This window comes from Notamacropus eugenii, chromosome 4 (genome assembly GCF_028372415.1).
Source record: "Notamacropus eugenii isolate mMacEug1 chromosome 4, mMacEug1.pri_v2, whole genome shotgun sequence".
Classification (NCBI taxonomy): domain Eukaryota; kingdom Metazoa; phylum Chordata; class Mammalia; order Diprotodontia; family Macropodidae; genus Notamacropus; species Notamacropus eugenii.
This window is the reverse complement of record NC_092875.1, coordinates 94,710,848-94,724,581: the sequence shown is the minus strand read 5'-3', so window position 1 is coordinate 94,724,581 and position 13,734 is coordinate 94,710,848. Positions and strand designations below refer to the sequence as shown.

Here is a 13,734-nt window from a genome sequence, read left to right as displayed (position 1 = left end):
AGTTAACAACCACAAGTTACATAAGACATACAAATACACACACACACACTGCTTTTGAAAGAAGTATTCTTGTGATACCATTATCAATTACAAGTTGTCCGCAATCACCCCAGTCCTAACCAATTCACCTCACTGAACATCAGAGTAACAACACTACAGATGGACCTTTAAAATGACTAGGCCTACCCCAGTCTTTTATGGAGGAGACACTAAAGCCCAAAAAGTTTTAGACACTTAGACAAGGTCCATTTTAATTGGTACTCTTGCTCAATTATAGAAGATGAGTTTTTAGACTCTATATGGGATGGAGACGGTATAGGAAAAAAAAGATTGGTGGTGATGGTAAAAAACTAAGCACTAAATTTAAACTTAAACCAACCTAACATCCCTTTCCCTACCACCATTCTGCCTAACAATAAATCAACTATGCACACCTATTTCAATGTCAGGAAACCAAAGCATAAGCTTTAATGCCCTATTTTCCTTACATTCTCCAATTCTGAATACATGCCATGGGGGAATTGCTGCAACACTATCCTTTCCCTACACACCTGCACAGATCAAAACTGTTTGATTCCTCCCCTAAAGAAGAGTGGGATAAGAGCCTTGTCTTTTCTCTTTCCAAATCTTCCCTGTTCTGCTCCTCTCACCTCACAAATAAACATCTCCTGATCCATTCTCCAGTTGTAGAGAACATGTTAAATGGGGAGATGGCTCAAAACTGGAAGCACTGATTTTGCTACCATTACAATCTACCTTTTGCAATTAGGGCACACAGACACACATGGTGGGTAGTTGGCTGCATACCGACATATAAGAAATGGGAACATAGATCCAGCATAATGACCTTGTTCCTCTTTTTAACATGGTATACTCCATCTCCTGTCTTTGCACTGCTTATATAACCCACGGCTAGAATACCCTCCTTCCTTACCTCTGCCTCTTGGAACCCCGGATTTCTTTCAAGATTCAGTTCAAGCCCCTTTTGCATGGGGCCTTTCCTGGTCCTGCCACCTGCTATACTCCCTTCTCCTCTAAGGTTACCTTTTATCTGCTGGCTATGTTTTGTACATAGCATGCTATCTCCCCCATTTAAAGTAAGCTCCTTGAAGGAAGGGAATGTTTCACTTTTGGTTTTTGTATACTTGTATATTTGTATATCAAATATTTGTAATTCCCAACACTTGGCGCAATGTCTGGCAAGCAAATAACAGGTACTTAAAAAGTTTGGGGACTGACTGGATTCACATACCTAGAGTGGAAAGGACTTCTCTACTTATTCCCCTTATTTAACAGATGAGGAAACTTGAGCCTAAGGTTAACTGATTAGTAGAAAGAAACACAAGGTGATCAGCATTGGAGTAGCATTTGAACCCAGATCCTTGGATTTCAGAATCAGTACAAGTGACAGGCCAAGAACTGGAAGTTGAGAGAATGCCCATCAATTAGGGAATGGCTGAACAAGTTGTGGTATGTGAATGTAATGGAATACTACTGTGCTATAAGAAATGATGAACAGGAGGACTTCAGAGAAGCCTAGGACTTATATGAACTGATGCGGAATGAAATGAGCAGAACCAGGAGAACATTGTACACAGTTAACATCCAGTGTGTGAGGACTGTTTCTGATAGATTTAGCCAACATTCCCATAGGACTCTTAGTAAAATGCCATCCACATCCAGAGAAAAACTATGGAATTGGAACACAGAATGAAGCAGACTATTTTCTCTTGTGTTATGTTCTGTTTTGGTTTTTCTCATGGTTTCTCCCATTCATTTTAATTCATCTATGCAACATGACTAATGTGAAAATGTGTTTAATAAGCATGTGTGTGTAAAATCCATATAAGACTGCATGCTGTATAGGAGAGGGAGAGAGAGAAAAATTTAAGACTTATGGAAGTGATTGTTGAAATCTAAAAACAAATAAATTAATTTAAAGAAAAAAATAAGTGATAGGCCATTCATATAACAAGAATGAGGGCAAATATGGCCCTAGTACCCACAGAATGATGAAGGCTTCCCAGATGTTAGGTAGATCCTCTACGGAGGATCCATGGAAGAACACGGATGAGAATCAAACAGTGTAAGATATGAATGGACCACAAATGAAGTGGTCCATTCAAGGACATCACCCCAGTACCTGCCACATTACATTGTACATAGGAATTTTAGAGATCAAGTCCAACCTTGATTTTACAAAAAGGGGTAGAAAATGATGTTAAAAATGCAATGTTAAACTCAATCCAGTGATTTCATATTTGCAAAGGGTTTTGCATTTCTTACCTTCTCAATGGATAGGAGAAGTGTAGTGGAGAGAATTGGAACTAAAAATGAAATAAAATTGGAGATAGAAATAAATTTCTTTTTAAAAGGGGGAAAAAAATCAATGCAAAGTAAAAGAATCTCTCCTACCCATCTTCTCCTTCACTAAGACTGCTGTGTAATGACTATCTCCTACTTCAGAAGCATCCTCTTGAACAATTTTCTGACATCTATCTTTTCTGTATGACAACTGAATAATGTATTTTAGGAGAAGCATGATCCTTTTTTCCTTTATAACCATTTTCAATTTTTTTTAACTGTTTGAATGAGACCAAAACTATCCTTGTTTTGGATAACGAACTTCTGTCTTGCTTGAAACATTTAATAGCTATTTATTATTACTGAATCTTTCATTCCATTTACAGCCTGCACTAGTTCAGTGATACAACTCAAATCTACTCATCTGTATGCAAGCATCTATGCATCTATAATGATATGCAAAGGCTGAATAACTACTGGCTCAAATTTCTAGCACATAATATCTAGGTCTAAAAGAAAATCACTACCTTTAAAAATGGAAAAAAGATTATAGTTCAAGTCAAGATGAGAATGGGACCACAACTTTGTTAATACTTAAATTCACTCCATATACACTTTTACTTGTTTGCCTTGTTTCCCAACAAAAACACACTAATTCCTCAGACTATGAACATAAATAAGCTATTATTTTTCCCTTCCACTATCATTGATGACAATATTTCCATACTCAACCTAGATACTGCTGAAACTAAAAGAAGGAAAGTTAACATGAATAACGAGCCTGGCCTATTCTTGATACTTTTCATTAGATCCAATTCTGTATTTTCTAACACTCAATCAAGTGAAACCCTCTTAGGACATTTCTGCTGTTCCATAACCAAAAAGTGTTTTTGCCCATGTACATACATACATACACATACATATATATGCACACACATACACACACACACTCCTCTCCTCAGCTACTCAGTTCTATCTCTCTCCAATGCCCCAGCCCAGGTTAAGAAAGCACAGTATGGGTAACTGCAAATGGAAGAGTTATAGGTTCTTATTTGCTGAAACTAATAAAAACAGTATTAGAAGGACAGCCTAAAATATAAGGAAATATAAGGATTCTATGGATTAAACAAAATAGTTTAACCAATGAAGGGTATTTACCAAGTATTAACTATAAAGAAAGGAAAATTCTAAAAGACAGTAAGATTAGAGGTGAAAAGATAGGAGAATCTCTCTAGAACCAGGGCCTTTTATCAATACTGAGAAATTGAAGATAGGAAGGGGAAGGGAGTGTGTGTTAGGTAGAAGGCAGGTTCCAGGTTGATGTTAAGGATCTGGAAATCTCTTTTTGTTAAGGATTTAGATGTTTCCTCTTTCCCTTTAGTTACTGGGAGAAGGTACAACCACTAAATCTCTTAAGGTGGGTGGGAGAAAGAGGGAGAGAGGGAGGGAGAGGGGGGAGAGGGAGAGAAGGAGAGAGGGAGAGAGGGAGGGAGGGAGGGAGGGAGAGAAGGAGGGAGAGGGAGAGGGAGAGAGAGAGGGAGAGAGAGAGAGAGAGAGAGAAAGAGAGAGAGAGAGAGAGAGAGATGGAGAGATGGAGAGAGAAAGAGCCTCTGTGTGTGTGTGTGCTTCTGTGTGTGTCTGTGTGCTGGAGGGGGGAAAAAGGGAAGCAGTGTACACAGACTATGAAACAAATTGAAAGAATCCAGAGACAAGGCAACACAACATTGGATCTCTTGTGTGGCTGTCTCTTGGGTAGAATCAAAGGAACTGGGAAAGTCTGTAGAAAATAGGGTTTGACTGGGTAGAATTAGATGGAGAGATGTGAACCAGGTTTGCTTAAGCAAGGGCAAGCTACTTATCCTAGGTAGTTAGCACGCCAGCCTTTAAGGAAAAAAGCTCTTGCTAGGGAAGCTCCCATCAGATAATTAGGAAGCAATACCAGCTAGCCCCCTTTGCAGTCAGTGGAGTAAAGGATGGGGAGTGCACAGATAATACACGGTGGCCCCTGGAGGTAGGTGGGAGGGAAGAAGGCTCTACTGCAGAAGGTGGGGGAGGGGGCAGCGAAGGGGAAGAGCAGGGCAGAATGTCCTGGCAGGGCTGGAGGAAGACGAGGCAGGCAGTGAAGACAACACTCTCGGAGGGGGAACACAATCGGCAGTAGTGAAGGCTGGGGGCACAGAAGGCAGTGGAGAGGTCTCCACTGAGGGAGCTGGGGGAGTCCGGGAGACAGTGAGGAAGGCTCCACATTTAAGGGGGGACAGGGGTGAGGGTGGGGGGCGAGGGAGAAGACCAGAGGGCAGTCGACAAGGCTTCACCCGGCGGGGGTCGGGGAGAGCAGGCGGTGAGTGGAGAGGGCTCCACACTTGGGGCTGGGAGGGATGAGGCAGGCAGCGGAGAGAGTGGGGGCAGCGGAGCAGGCTCCCCTGCAGGGGCTGGGGGCGAAGATCGGCAGTGGAGGAGGTGGGGCCACGAGAAGGCTCCCCAGCAGGGGGAGGGCAAGGAGTAGGTGAGTGAGGGCAGGGAGGAAGTCCCCCTAGAAGGACTTGGAGGGCGCAGCGGCGAGGGCTCCACGGCAGGTATGGAGGGGGTGCAACGGGAAGGCTCCAATGCAGGGGCTAGGGGAGGGGGGCAGAAGACGAGGCTCCATCCGGGGGGGCGGGGGGGCCGATGGAGAAGGCTCTAAGGTGTAGGGGGAAGGGGACGGAGCAGCCAAAGGCCCGGGGCATCTGGGAAGGGGGCTTGTCCCCAGGGAAGAGCCCGCTCGGGGCGCCGGGTGACTGGCTGAGCGGCAGGAGCGAGAGATGGGGGGCGGCCCCCCCACCCGTCAGGTGGAGGAGGAGGGGGAGGAGGTAGGAGCGGAGTCGGCGGGGGCGGGAGGAGCCAGCAACATAAACATACACACACACCCCAGCGCTGGCGGCCGAGGGCGAGGCCGGGGCCGGACTGAAGGACCGACGGACACGGGAGGACGGAACGAACGGCGGGGCGGCCGGTCGGTTACCTGTCTCCTGCGGCCGCAGTGGGAAACAGCCGAGGCGGGCGGCGGGAGAAGACGGCTCCGCGGACACCCGGCCCCCGGCCGAGGCCAGCAGGGGAGCCCCCGGGGCGCGGCGGCGGGACGGCAGCGGGACGGCGGCGGGGGCTGCGCGGAGCTCGGCCGCTCGCTCAGTCCGTCGGTCAGTGAGAGCGCGCGCCGGCGCGGAGGGGAGGAGCGGAGGGGGAGGGGAGGAGCGGCGGCGGCAGCAGCGGCGGTGGCGGCGCGGCTCCCGAGGCTGCGGCCGGCGCGCGGGGACAACGCCGCTTTATCGGGTCGGAAACAGCCGCTCCGCGCCGCTTCCGCTGACGCAGCGCCAGCCCCTGCGCCTCCTCATGACTATGCAGCAGCCGCCGCAGGCCGCCCGAGGGAGGGGGGCGCGAAGACGGGGCGGGGCCTCGGCGAGGAAGGCTCCGCCCCCGCCGTTCAGGCCCCGCCCCCACCCCGGTTCTGTCTCGTGCATTGGCTCCATGGCCCGGGGAGGCCCCACCCACTGCGCCCCTAGCCAGGTCTGTGGAGATGGCAGGTCCCGCCCCTGGCCCCCTCCTTTTTAGCCCATCCCCCCGCTCTCTTTCTCCCTCTCTCCCCCCCTCCCTTTCTCCCTCTTCCCCTCTCCCCCTCTCACACATACACACACACCTGACGGAAGGCTAGCTAGCTCCACCCCTAGCATGTTGTTCCTTCCCCTCCTTACTCACACACCCCTCGATCCCATCTTAGGAAAGGAGGGCACGCAAGCGAACGCCCCCCAACATCTGAGCAAGAGCAAGGTCCCTGCACCCCTGGAATGCCCTTCTCTCCTGCCCTCTCCCCTTCCCACAGGAGGGCAAGCGCCACTCACTGAAGGTATCTCCCGCCTTCCCTAAACAGGACCCCGCCCCCAAAGGGGCAAGCCCCGCCCCCATTGTGCCATTGAACAGCCCACCTCCCAACCCAGGTCCGGCAAGCCCTGCCCTCCCTGCCTGGACTCCAGTGGTACTCCCAAAGCCCGTGCATGAGGGGCCTTGATCCCCTTCACCCTTCACCTGCAGACTGAGAAGGGCTGGCCTTTTCTGTCCAGCTCTCCTTGGGGATGGAGGGGAGCACAGGAAGAGCCCCTCCTCTTCCACCCCGTGTCGGGGCCGAGGGCACCTACATCTCCATCAGACAAAGTGTGACATGCTTGCGCTGATATAAATAAGCAGTCCCATGCTGGTAAACTCCCTGAAGGTGACCTGGGGTTGATAAGTAACTTGCCTGCTTGGAGATCTGGGGCAAATCGCTCCGTCTCTTTTGGGACTTAGTTTCCTTACCAGTAAAACGGGGACAATTGTAGGCTGTCCTGCCTACATCGGAGTGTACGGCTCAGATAAGACTGTGTATTTGAAATGTTATGTTTAAAAAAAAAGTAAGGCGTCAGATAGGGGTTAGAACCACCAAGGTGCGTCCTAACGTGTTCCTTCTATATTACTTAATGCACCATATTCTTTAATGTCCTGGTTCATAAGTTCATAGGTTTAGAGAGATGATTGGGTCCGACTTACACAACTTGCACATGAAGAAATTGAGGTTCAGAGAGTTTAGTTTGATGAGTCGTTCAAGGTCACACGGTAAGTAGCAGGAAAGAATAGGAGCCTAGGTCTTCTAACTCCAAAGGCAGTTCTCTTTCTACTACAGAAAATTACCTCATTTGTATCATCTAGTTATACACAGGAGCCTGTATACGTATGGTGTCTCAAAAGCCTTAGTGCAGTTTTCAGCTTCCCAAAGGCTGGTCTCACCATGTGCTCCCAGCCACAGGGACGCACTGGCCCAAGCACATGCATTCTCCGCCCCCTCCCCCCCCTTCCTCCCCTATTCAGTAAACTCTAGTGCTTCCTTATCCTCTCCAAGGTCAAATAAAAAATCATCTGATTCTCATTGAAAACCCTTCATAACCTTCTCTTCTCCCCCAACCCCTCACTTTTCCAGTACACCTTATTTTCCCTTTTCCACAACAGTGCTCTGAGGTCCAGTGGCACTGGCTTCCTTGTTGCTCCTCAGAAACACTGTCCCCATGCTTAAAATGTTCTCCCTCCTCATCTCTATCTCCTGGCTTCTCTGCATTCCTTCAAAACCCAGCTAAAATCCTGCCTTCTACAGGAACTTTCCCCATCCCTCTTAATTCTAGAGTCTTCCCTCTGTTAATTATTTCCAATTTATCCTGTATATTGTTTGTTATATTGTATATTCTTATTTGTACTTTGTTTCCCCTGTTAGATTGTGAGCTCCTCAAGGGCACTGACTATCTTTTGCTTTTCTTTGTATACCCAGGGCTTAGCCTGGGGTGCCCGGCACATAGTAGGTGCTTATTGACTAAGACTTTTGACACACTTTGTGTATATGGACTTGAACAGATTTCCATTTTATTTGAAATTATATATGATATTTTAGTCTAATATGGTTATCCACCCGTCAATCACTAAAATTCTCCAGTGCTTACTGTGACCCCCAGATTCTCTAAGGCTATCCCAAAGAAGTACAGGCTCTGGCAGGTCCTATCAGGCTGAAAGACTTGTGACTAAGTATGTGTCTGTCATCAGAGGGACTTCCTAGTTAAGTGCAAAGATGGGCATTATCAGATGGTTGGACACAACAAGATTAATTTTTTGGTTGCAGCAACTCTTGAAGACAACCTCCGAAAGTATGGAACAGCTGCCATCTGACTCAATGGACAGCGTATCTGCATGGAAGAAATCACAAACTTTTAAAATTTTGACTGCACAAGAATATGTGGCCTCAAGACCAGGAACCATTCTCTTACCCCACTCTGCCTTTCTCCAGAAAGGTGACAATATGGGTAGACTGCTGGATGTGGAGTCTGGAAGACCTGAGTTCAAATCCTCACTCAGAGACATTGTCATAGCGAACATTTATACAGTGCTTACTATGTTCCAGGCATCTGCTAAAGGCTTTACAGACATTATCTCATTTCATTTTCAAGACAAGTCTGGGAGGTAAGTGCTATTATTATCCCTATTTCAATACTACTACTACTACTACCTAACATTTACATAGTGCCTATTATGTACCAAGCACCATGCTAACTACTTTACAAATATTATCTCATTTGATCTTCCCAACCACCCTGGGAAGTCAATGCTATTGTTATTTCCGTTTTACAGATGAGAAAACTGAGGCAAACAGTGGTTAAGTGACTTGCCCAGGGACACATAACTCATAAGTGTCTGAGACATGATTGGAATTCAGGTCCTCCTGACTCCAGACTCAGAGTTCTATCCACTTTGACACTACATGCTCTACTTACTAGCTATATGAAATCCTGAGCAAATCACTTAATCTTTGTCTTCCTCAGTTTCCTCACCTACAAATGGGACAATAAAAGCACCTTACAGGGTTGTTTGTGAGGATCAAATCAGATGACATATGTAAAATGTGTTGTATACCTTTAAGTGTCAAATGTGAGCTATTATTTTTATAAAAGTATTTATTACCTTGAGGAAATATGTAGTTTGTAAAATAGTTTGTAAACAAATAATTTACAAAACTATTTATTGTATTGCATATACATTGTCTCATTTGAGCCTAACAACCACCCTGTGGGGGTAAGTTCTATGGGTGTTATTTCCATTTTACAGATGTTGCAACTGAGGCTCAGGTAGGTTAAGTGACTTGCCCCGGTCACACAGCTAGCAAGTTTCAGAGGGAAGACTCCAACAAAATGTTTCTCTTTTTTCTTTTTCTTTTTTCCCCTCAATAGCATTTTATTTTTTCCTTTTACTTTGCTAAGTTTTTTTCAACATTTACTTTTATAAGATTATTAGTTCCCATTTTTTCTCCTTCCTTCCTTCCTTTTCCCCTGCTTCTCCTCCCCCCTTCTGAAAACAAGTAATCTGATATAGACTATATATGTACAATCATATTAAACATATTTCCACATTAGTCATGTTGTGAAAGAAGAATCAGAACAAAAGAGAAAAAACCACAAGAGAGAAAAAAGGGGAAAAAAGAGATAATAGCATGCTTCAATCTGCATTCAGACTCCACAGTTCTTTCTCTGGATATGGATAGCATTTTCCATCATGAGTCTTTCAACAAAATGTTTCTAATTCTTGTTCCAGCCCTCTCCCCAGCACAGCATGCCATGCTCTGTCAAAGATGGTGAAGGAGAACCAATACTTTTTGATGTGATGGCAATAGTCTCATCTGTGAAATAAGGGGGTTGGAGAGGACCAAAAATGACATCACTGTGTTAGAGTCAAGTTACAGTGTGACCAACTGTGGCTGATCAAACCAATACAGTCTTGAAATGCTCTGCCACAGGTTGGGCACAAAAAGCAGCACGTGAATATTTGGGGTGGATTTTCTAAATTTGTGCATCTCGAGTTTCTTTTGTGCTACTTCAATTCTGCTTTGCTCAGACAGCACAGCACCTTCTCTGATGAGGGCACGCCATGCTGGGTGGTCCTGTGCTGGTCTCCCATCTCACACAATCAATTCCAGAGTTCTTAAGAAAGACATTGAGAGTATCCTTGTATAGTTTTTTCTCATCACTATCTGAGTGCTTGCCTTGTGTGACTTCTCCATAAAATAGTCTTTTTGGCAAGCATACATTTCACATTTGAACAATATGGCCAGCTCATTGGAGTTATGTTCTCTGCAGTAGAGTTTGAATGCTTGGTAGTGTAGTTCAAGAAAGGAACTCAGTGTCTGGTATCTCATCCTGTCAAGTGATCTTTAGAATCTTCCTATGAGTTGAACTAGGTGGCCTCTCAGGACCAAAACAGCTCTAGATCTATGATCCTTTGCCCCTGTTATGTTAGCTAAAGGAAAAAATTTAGGAAAGACAAGGAAGCAGAGTGATCAGAGAAGATGTCTGCAGAAGAAAGCCCATTGCATGGGGAAGTAGAGGAAGCATTTACCTAATAGCCAGGAGACCAAGCTTATATATAGTTTCAGGCCTATTCGTTAGTTAGCTGTGTGACCTTGAGCAAGTCAGTAAGTTATTTCCTTTCATTGGGGCCCCATTTGTAAAATGAGGGCAGTTGCACTAGATGACCTTGAAAGTACTTTAGAGTCCTTTGAATCTATGAAATCTTTGGTGACTTAGAAGAATTTCAACAGAGTGGTACAAATTGTTCTTCCTTCTTCTCTAAGAGGACCAATGGTATCAAGTGGGGGATATCCTGACTTGCAAGTGAATTGGATTTGAGTGAGGCAGGGCTGAGGGAAGCCAGGTTGTAGGAACCTAAGGAGAAGGAAGTGAGTGAAGAGGCAATAGAGGCAGTAGGTGCAAAACATTCATTTCTGGAGTTTGGCCGGAAATGCAACAGACACCATAATGGAGATAAAAAGCAGCAGAGGGAAGTGGGAACCAGGGAAAGATTCTGTCAAGATAGGGGTATCAATGCATGTTTGTAGACGCAAGGGAAGAAGAAAGAAAGAGGGAAGCATTGAAACCACTGTAAAAGAAAGAGAGAAAATTGTGGAAGATCTCTCAGATGTTAAAAAGGGATGAATCAGGGCTTAGGTCAAAGTCTGAACCTTCAAAAGAATGAGGGCCACCTCTTCTTTGAGCCAAGAAGGAAGGACAGAATATGATAAGGTGTAGTGGAAAGGTAGAGTGCCACACTTGAAGTCAAGAATCCTGCTTTTGAAACCTGACACTGATCAATATCACTCAATAAACACTGAGCTCCTACTATGTGCTAGGCACCATGAGATGCTCTCAGGATAGAAAAAGAGGCAAAAGGCAGTCCTTGTCCTCAAGGAACTCACAATCTAAATATATACTGAAACTTGACTGGTCATGTGACCCCAGTGAGTCACTTAACCTCTGTTTCTTTATCTGTAAAATGGAATATAAGAGCTGTATTTTCCACTTCCCAGAACTCTTGTGAGGAAATTATAGTTCAAACTTTAAAGCACTAACGAAAGCCAGAATTTCTCATAGCTATAAAAACTGAGAAGGAGGGAACTGAGTTAGAAAGGAAAAGTCCCTTACTGAATGGCCAATGAAGGAAGTTATGTCATTTAGTGAAAAGGAGAAGTCAAGGAACATGGTAAGTTTGGAGCCTGGAGAAGAAAGGAGAATGTTCTCCTGCCTCAGTGCTCTTATACAAGTGGACCCTCCTGCCTGGAATGCACTCCCTCTCTTTACCCCTCCTAGATGGAATTCCTAGCTTCCATCAGAACTTAACTTAACTGAGATTCTACCTCCTACTCAAGGCCTTTCCTGATCCTCTCAACTGTTAAAACCCAGTCCCTCTTGGAATTATTTTGATTTGCTTTGTATTTACTTATTTTTGTACATGGTGTATCCTTAGAGCTTTACTTCCTTGAAGTTTCCTTTTTTTGTCTTTGTAACCCTAAGATCTCTCACAATGCCTTTCACCCTTCATAAATATTTATTGAATTGAATGTCTGAAATAGCAATAATGGGCTAACAAAGAATCAAAAGATCCATCATTTTAGAGCAAAGTGATTTACACCAAGGCACATGGTTACTAAGTAAGAGAGTCCGAGGACCGACCAGAAATGATTGGGCCAAAATATGACCCTTTGCCAGGTAATTTCTACACAGTGACTGCCTCATAGCAGAATAGTATAATCAGCATTTGGATTACCCTGAATAATAGTGTGTTAATTATCTTTGCTCTTCAGGCAACCATCTGCTATTACTAATAACAGCAGAAGCAGCCACAATCAGTGACAATAAAAACAATAATAAACAACCATGACTGAGTAACCGCCAGGTGTGAGATCAGGCCCACTGAAGGAAAGGGACCGACAAAGTACTACACTTAGATCAGTGGTGGACAGATGAGTCCTCCTTCCCTGGGAATTCATGCTTTTTATCCTGCACCAGTCATGCTGTCTTCCTTCCGTGTTCTTCAGTTTCCTCATCTATAAAACAGGAATAATAAAGGTACTTGCCAACTCTGCCTACTTCATAGGGATGTCATGATGATTCAGTGAGTTAATATAGATTATAAATTTGGGGGCTCTGTAAACTTTGAGTGTTGTACAAACATGAGGGATTCTATTAATAACAATGATAGTTGTCATCATTATTATTAATTTACCTGTAATTAAGATAACAGTGTGGCATATGAATCGCTAGCTTTGAATTCTGCCATTGACACTTATTAACCATATAACCATGGGCAATTCACATGATCTCTTTGATCATCAATTTCTTTAACTGTAAAATGGGTATAAAACTAATACAAACTTCCTAAGATCGTTATGAGCATCAAACTAGCTAGCCTATTCCAACCACTTGAAACTTAAAATCGCTATATAAATATTAGCTATTTTATTTACTCTCTCTTCTGTTTGTCCAGATTCTACTGAAGAAGCCTCCCTGCACTTTCCAATACTGGTGCCAGATATAAGGGAGGATGTTCACAAGCAGGAATAGGACAAGGAGAGGTTAGCCAGAAATGTGAGAATTCTGAAGACCACGCCATACGAGGATCAGCTGAAAAACACACACACACGCTCAATACTGAGCCTGAAGAATAAGGGGGAGAGGGCAAAGGAAGATATAAGTTATCTCCAAGAATAAAGAGTTTTCATGTAGATAAAACATGGATTCTGCCCAGCAGAAAGAACTAGTAGTAATGAGGGGCTCTTTCCAACACTCTCTGTGTCTGTCTCCATCTCCCTCTTTTTCTCTCTTTTCTCTCTGTCTCTGGTTCTGTTTCCCTGTCTCTGTTTGTCTCTATCTCTCTGACTCTATCTTCCTCTGACCTCTCTGCTTCTGTCCTCTGTCAATTTCTCAGGTTACTCCCCTGTTCATACTTTCCATTTTAATTAAATTGGCCTGCTAGCTGTTTCTTATACAGAACATGCTTCCATGCCTAGTAAAAGTCAAGAAACATTTATTCCTCTTCGAGAACGAAGGATAAGCATTAACAACAACTATGTGCTACCCATGGAACTAAGCTCTAGAAATACAAAGAAAGGCAAAACTAGTCCTTGCCCTCAAGGAGTTTACGATCCAATGGGAAGATGCACCAGGCAAGCTACTGTGTACAAACAAAAATATATTCAGAATAAGTTGGAGGTAATCTCAGAGCGACTGAACTAAGACTAAGGGGGAGCAGGAGAGTTTTTAACTGAAAATTGAAGGAAGTCAGGAGATAAGACAAAGAGGGACAGAATTCCAGACATAAAGGGCAGCCAGAGAAAATGCAGAGTTCAGAGTTGGAGTGCATGTGTCTAGAATTCCTTTCTTCTTCTCTTCAGCTAGGAATACTTAATTTTCTTTAAAACACCACTCAGATGCCACCTCTAACCGGAAGTCTTGATGCTCACTACCCTTCAGCTCCTTAGTTAATACTCAGTCTCTCCTAAATTAATTCGATTGCTTTGTGCTTTGCTTTTACTTAACTTTTGTACCCCCTAAAAGC

The 13,734-nt window shown here is 44.5% G+C and overlaps 2 protein-coding genes across 5 annotated transcripts in view; one reads left to right on the top strand and one right to left on the bottom strand.

Annotated features, from left to right (window-relative positions):
* The window catches only part of SLC45A4 (solute carrier family 45 member 4), a 138,633-nt gene extending 132,494 nt beyond the window's left edge, over positions 1–6,139 (bottom strand). The window contains exon 1 of one of the 4 annotated variants that reach the window (XM_072602947.1): positions 5,978–6,139. The gene's annotated coding sequence lies outside the window, so the exon portion shown is untranslated. Of the gene's footprint in view, positions 1–5,305; positions 5,444–5,977 lie in introns of those variants that run through there. The other 3 variants (XM_072602944.1, XM_072602950.1, XM_072602951.1) reach the window with 3 other exon arrangements.
* Positions 5,106–12,653, top strand: LOC140502281 (uncharacterized). The gene is made up of 3 exons (XM_072606551.1): positions 5,106–5,480; positions 7,976–8,313; positions 11,981–12,653. The coding sequence occupies exons 1-3, from the start codon at positions 5,106–5,108 to the stop codon at positions 12,027–12,029; spliced, it is 762 nt and encodes a 253-aa protein (XP_072462652.1). The 3' UTR covers positions 12,030–12,653.
* The last annotated feature ends 1,081 nt before the right edge of the window (positions 12,654–13,734 follow it).

Excerpts from the sequence above, each read along its gene's own strand:
- LOC140502281 (XM_072606551.1), top strand. The coding sequence starts at position 5,106 with ATGGGGGGCGGCCCCCCCACCCGTCAGGTGGAGGAGGAGGGGGAGGAG. Across the intron at positions 5,481-7,975 it reads GCCGCTCGCTCAGTCCGTCG|CAACTCTTGAAGACAACCTC; the intron begins GTCAGTGAGAGC and ends TTTTGGTTGCAG. Across the intron at positions 8,314-11,980 it reads TTTCAAGACAAGTCTGGGAG|GCAACCATCTGCTATTACTA; the intron begins GTAAGTGCTATT and ends TTTGCTCTTCAG.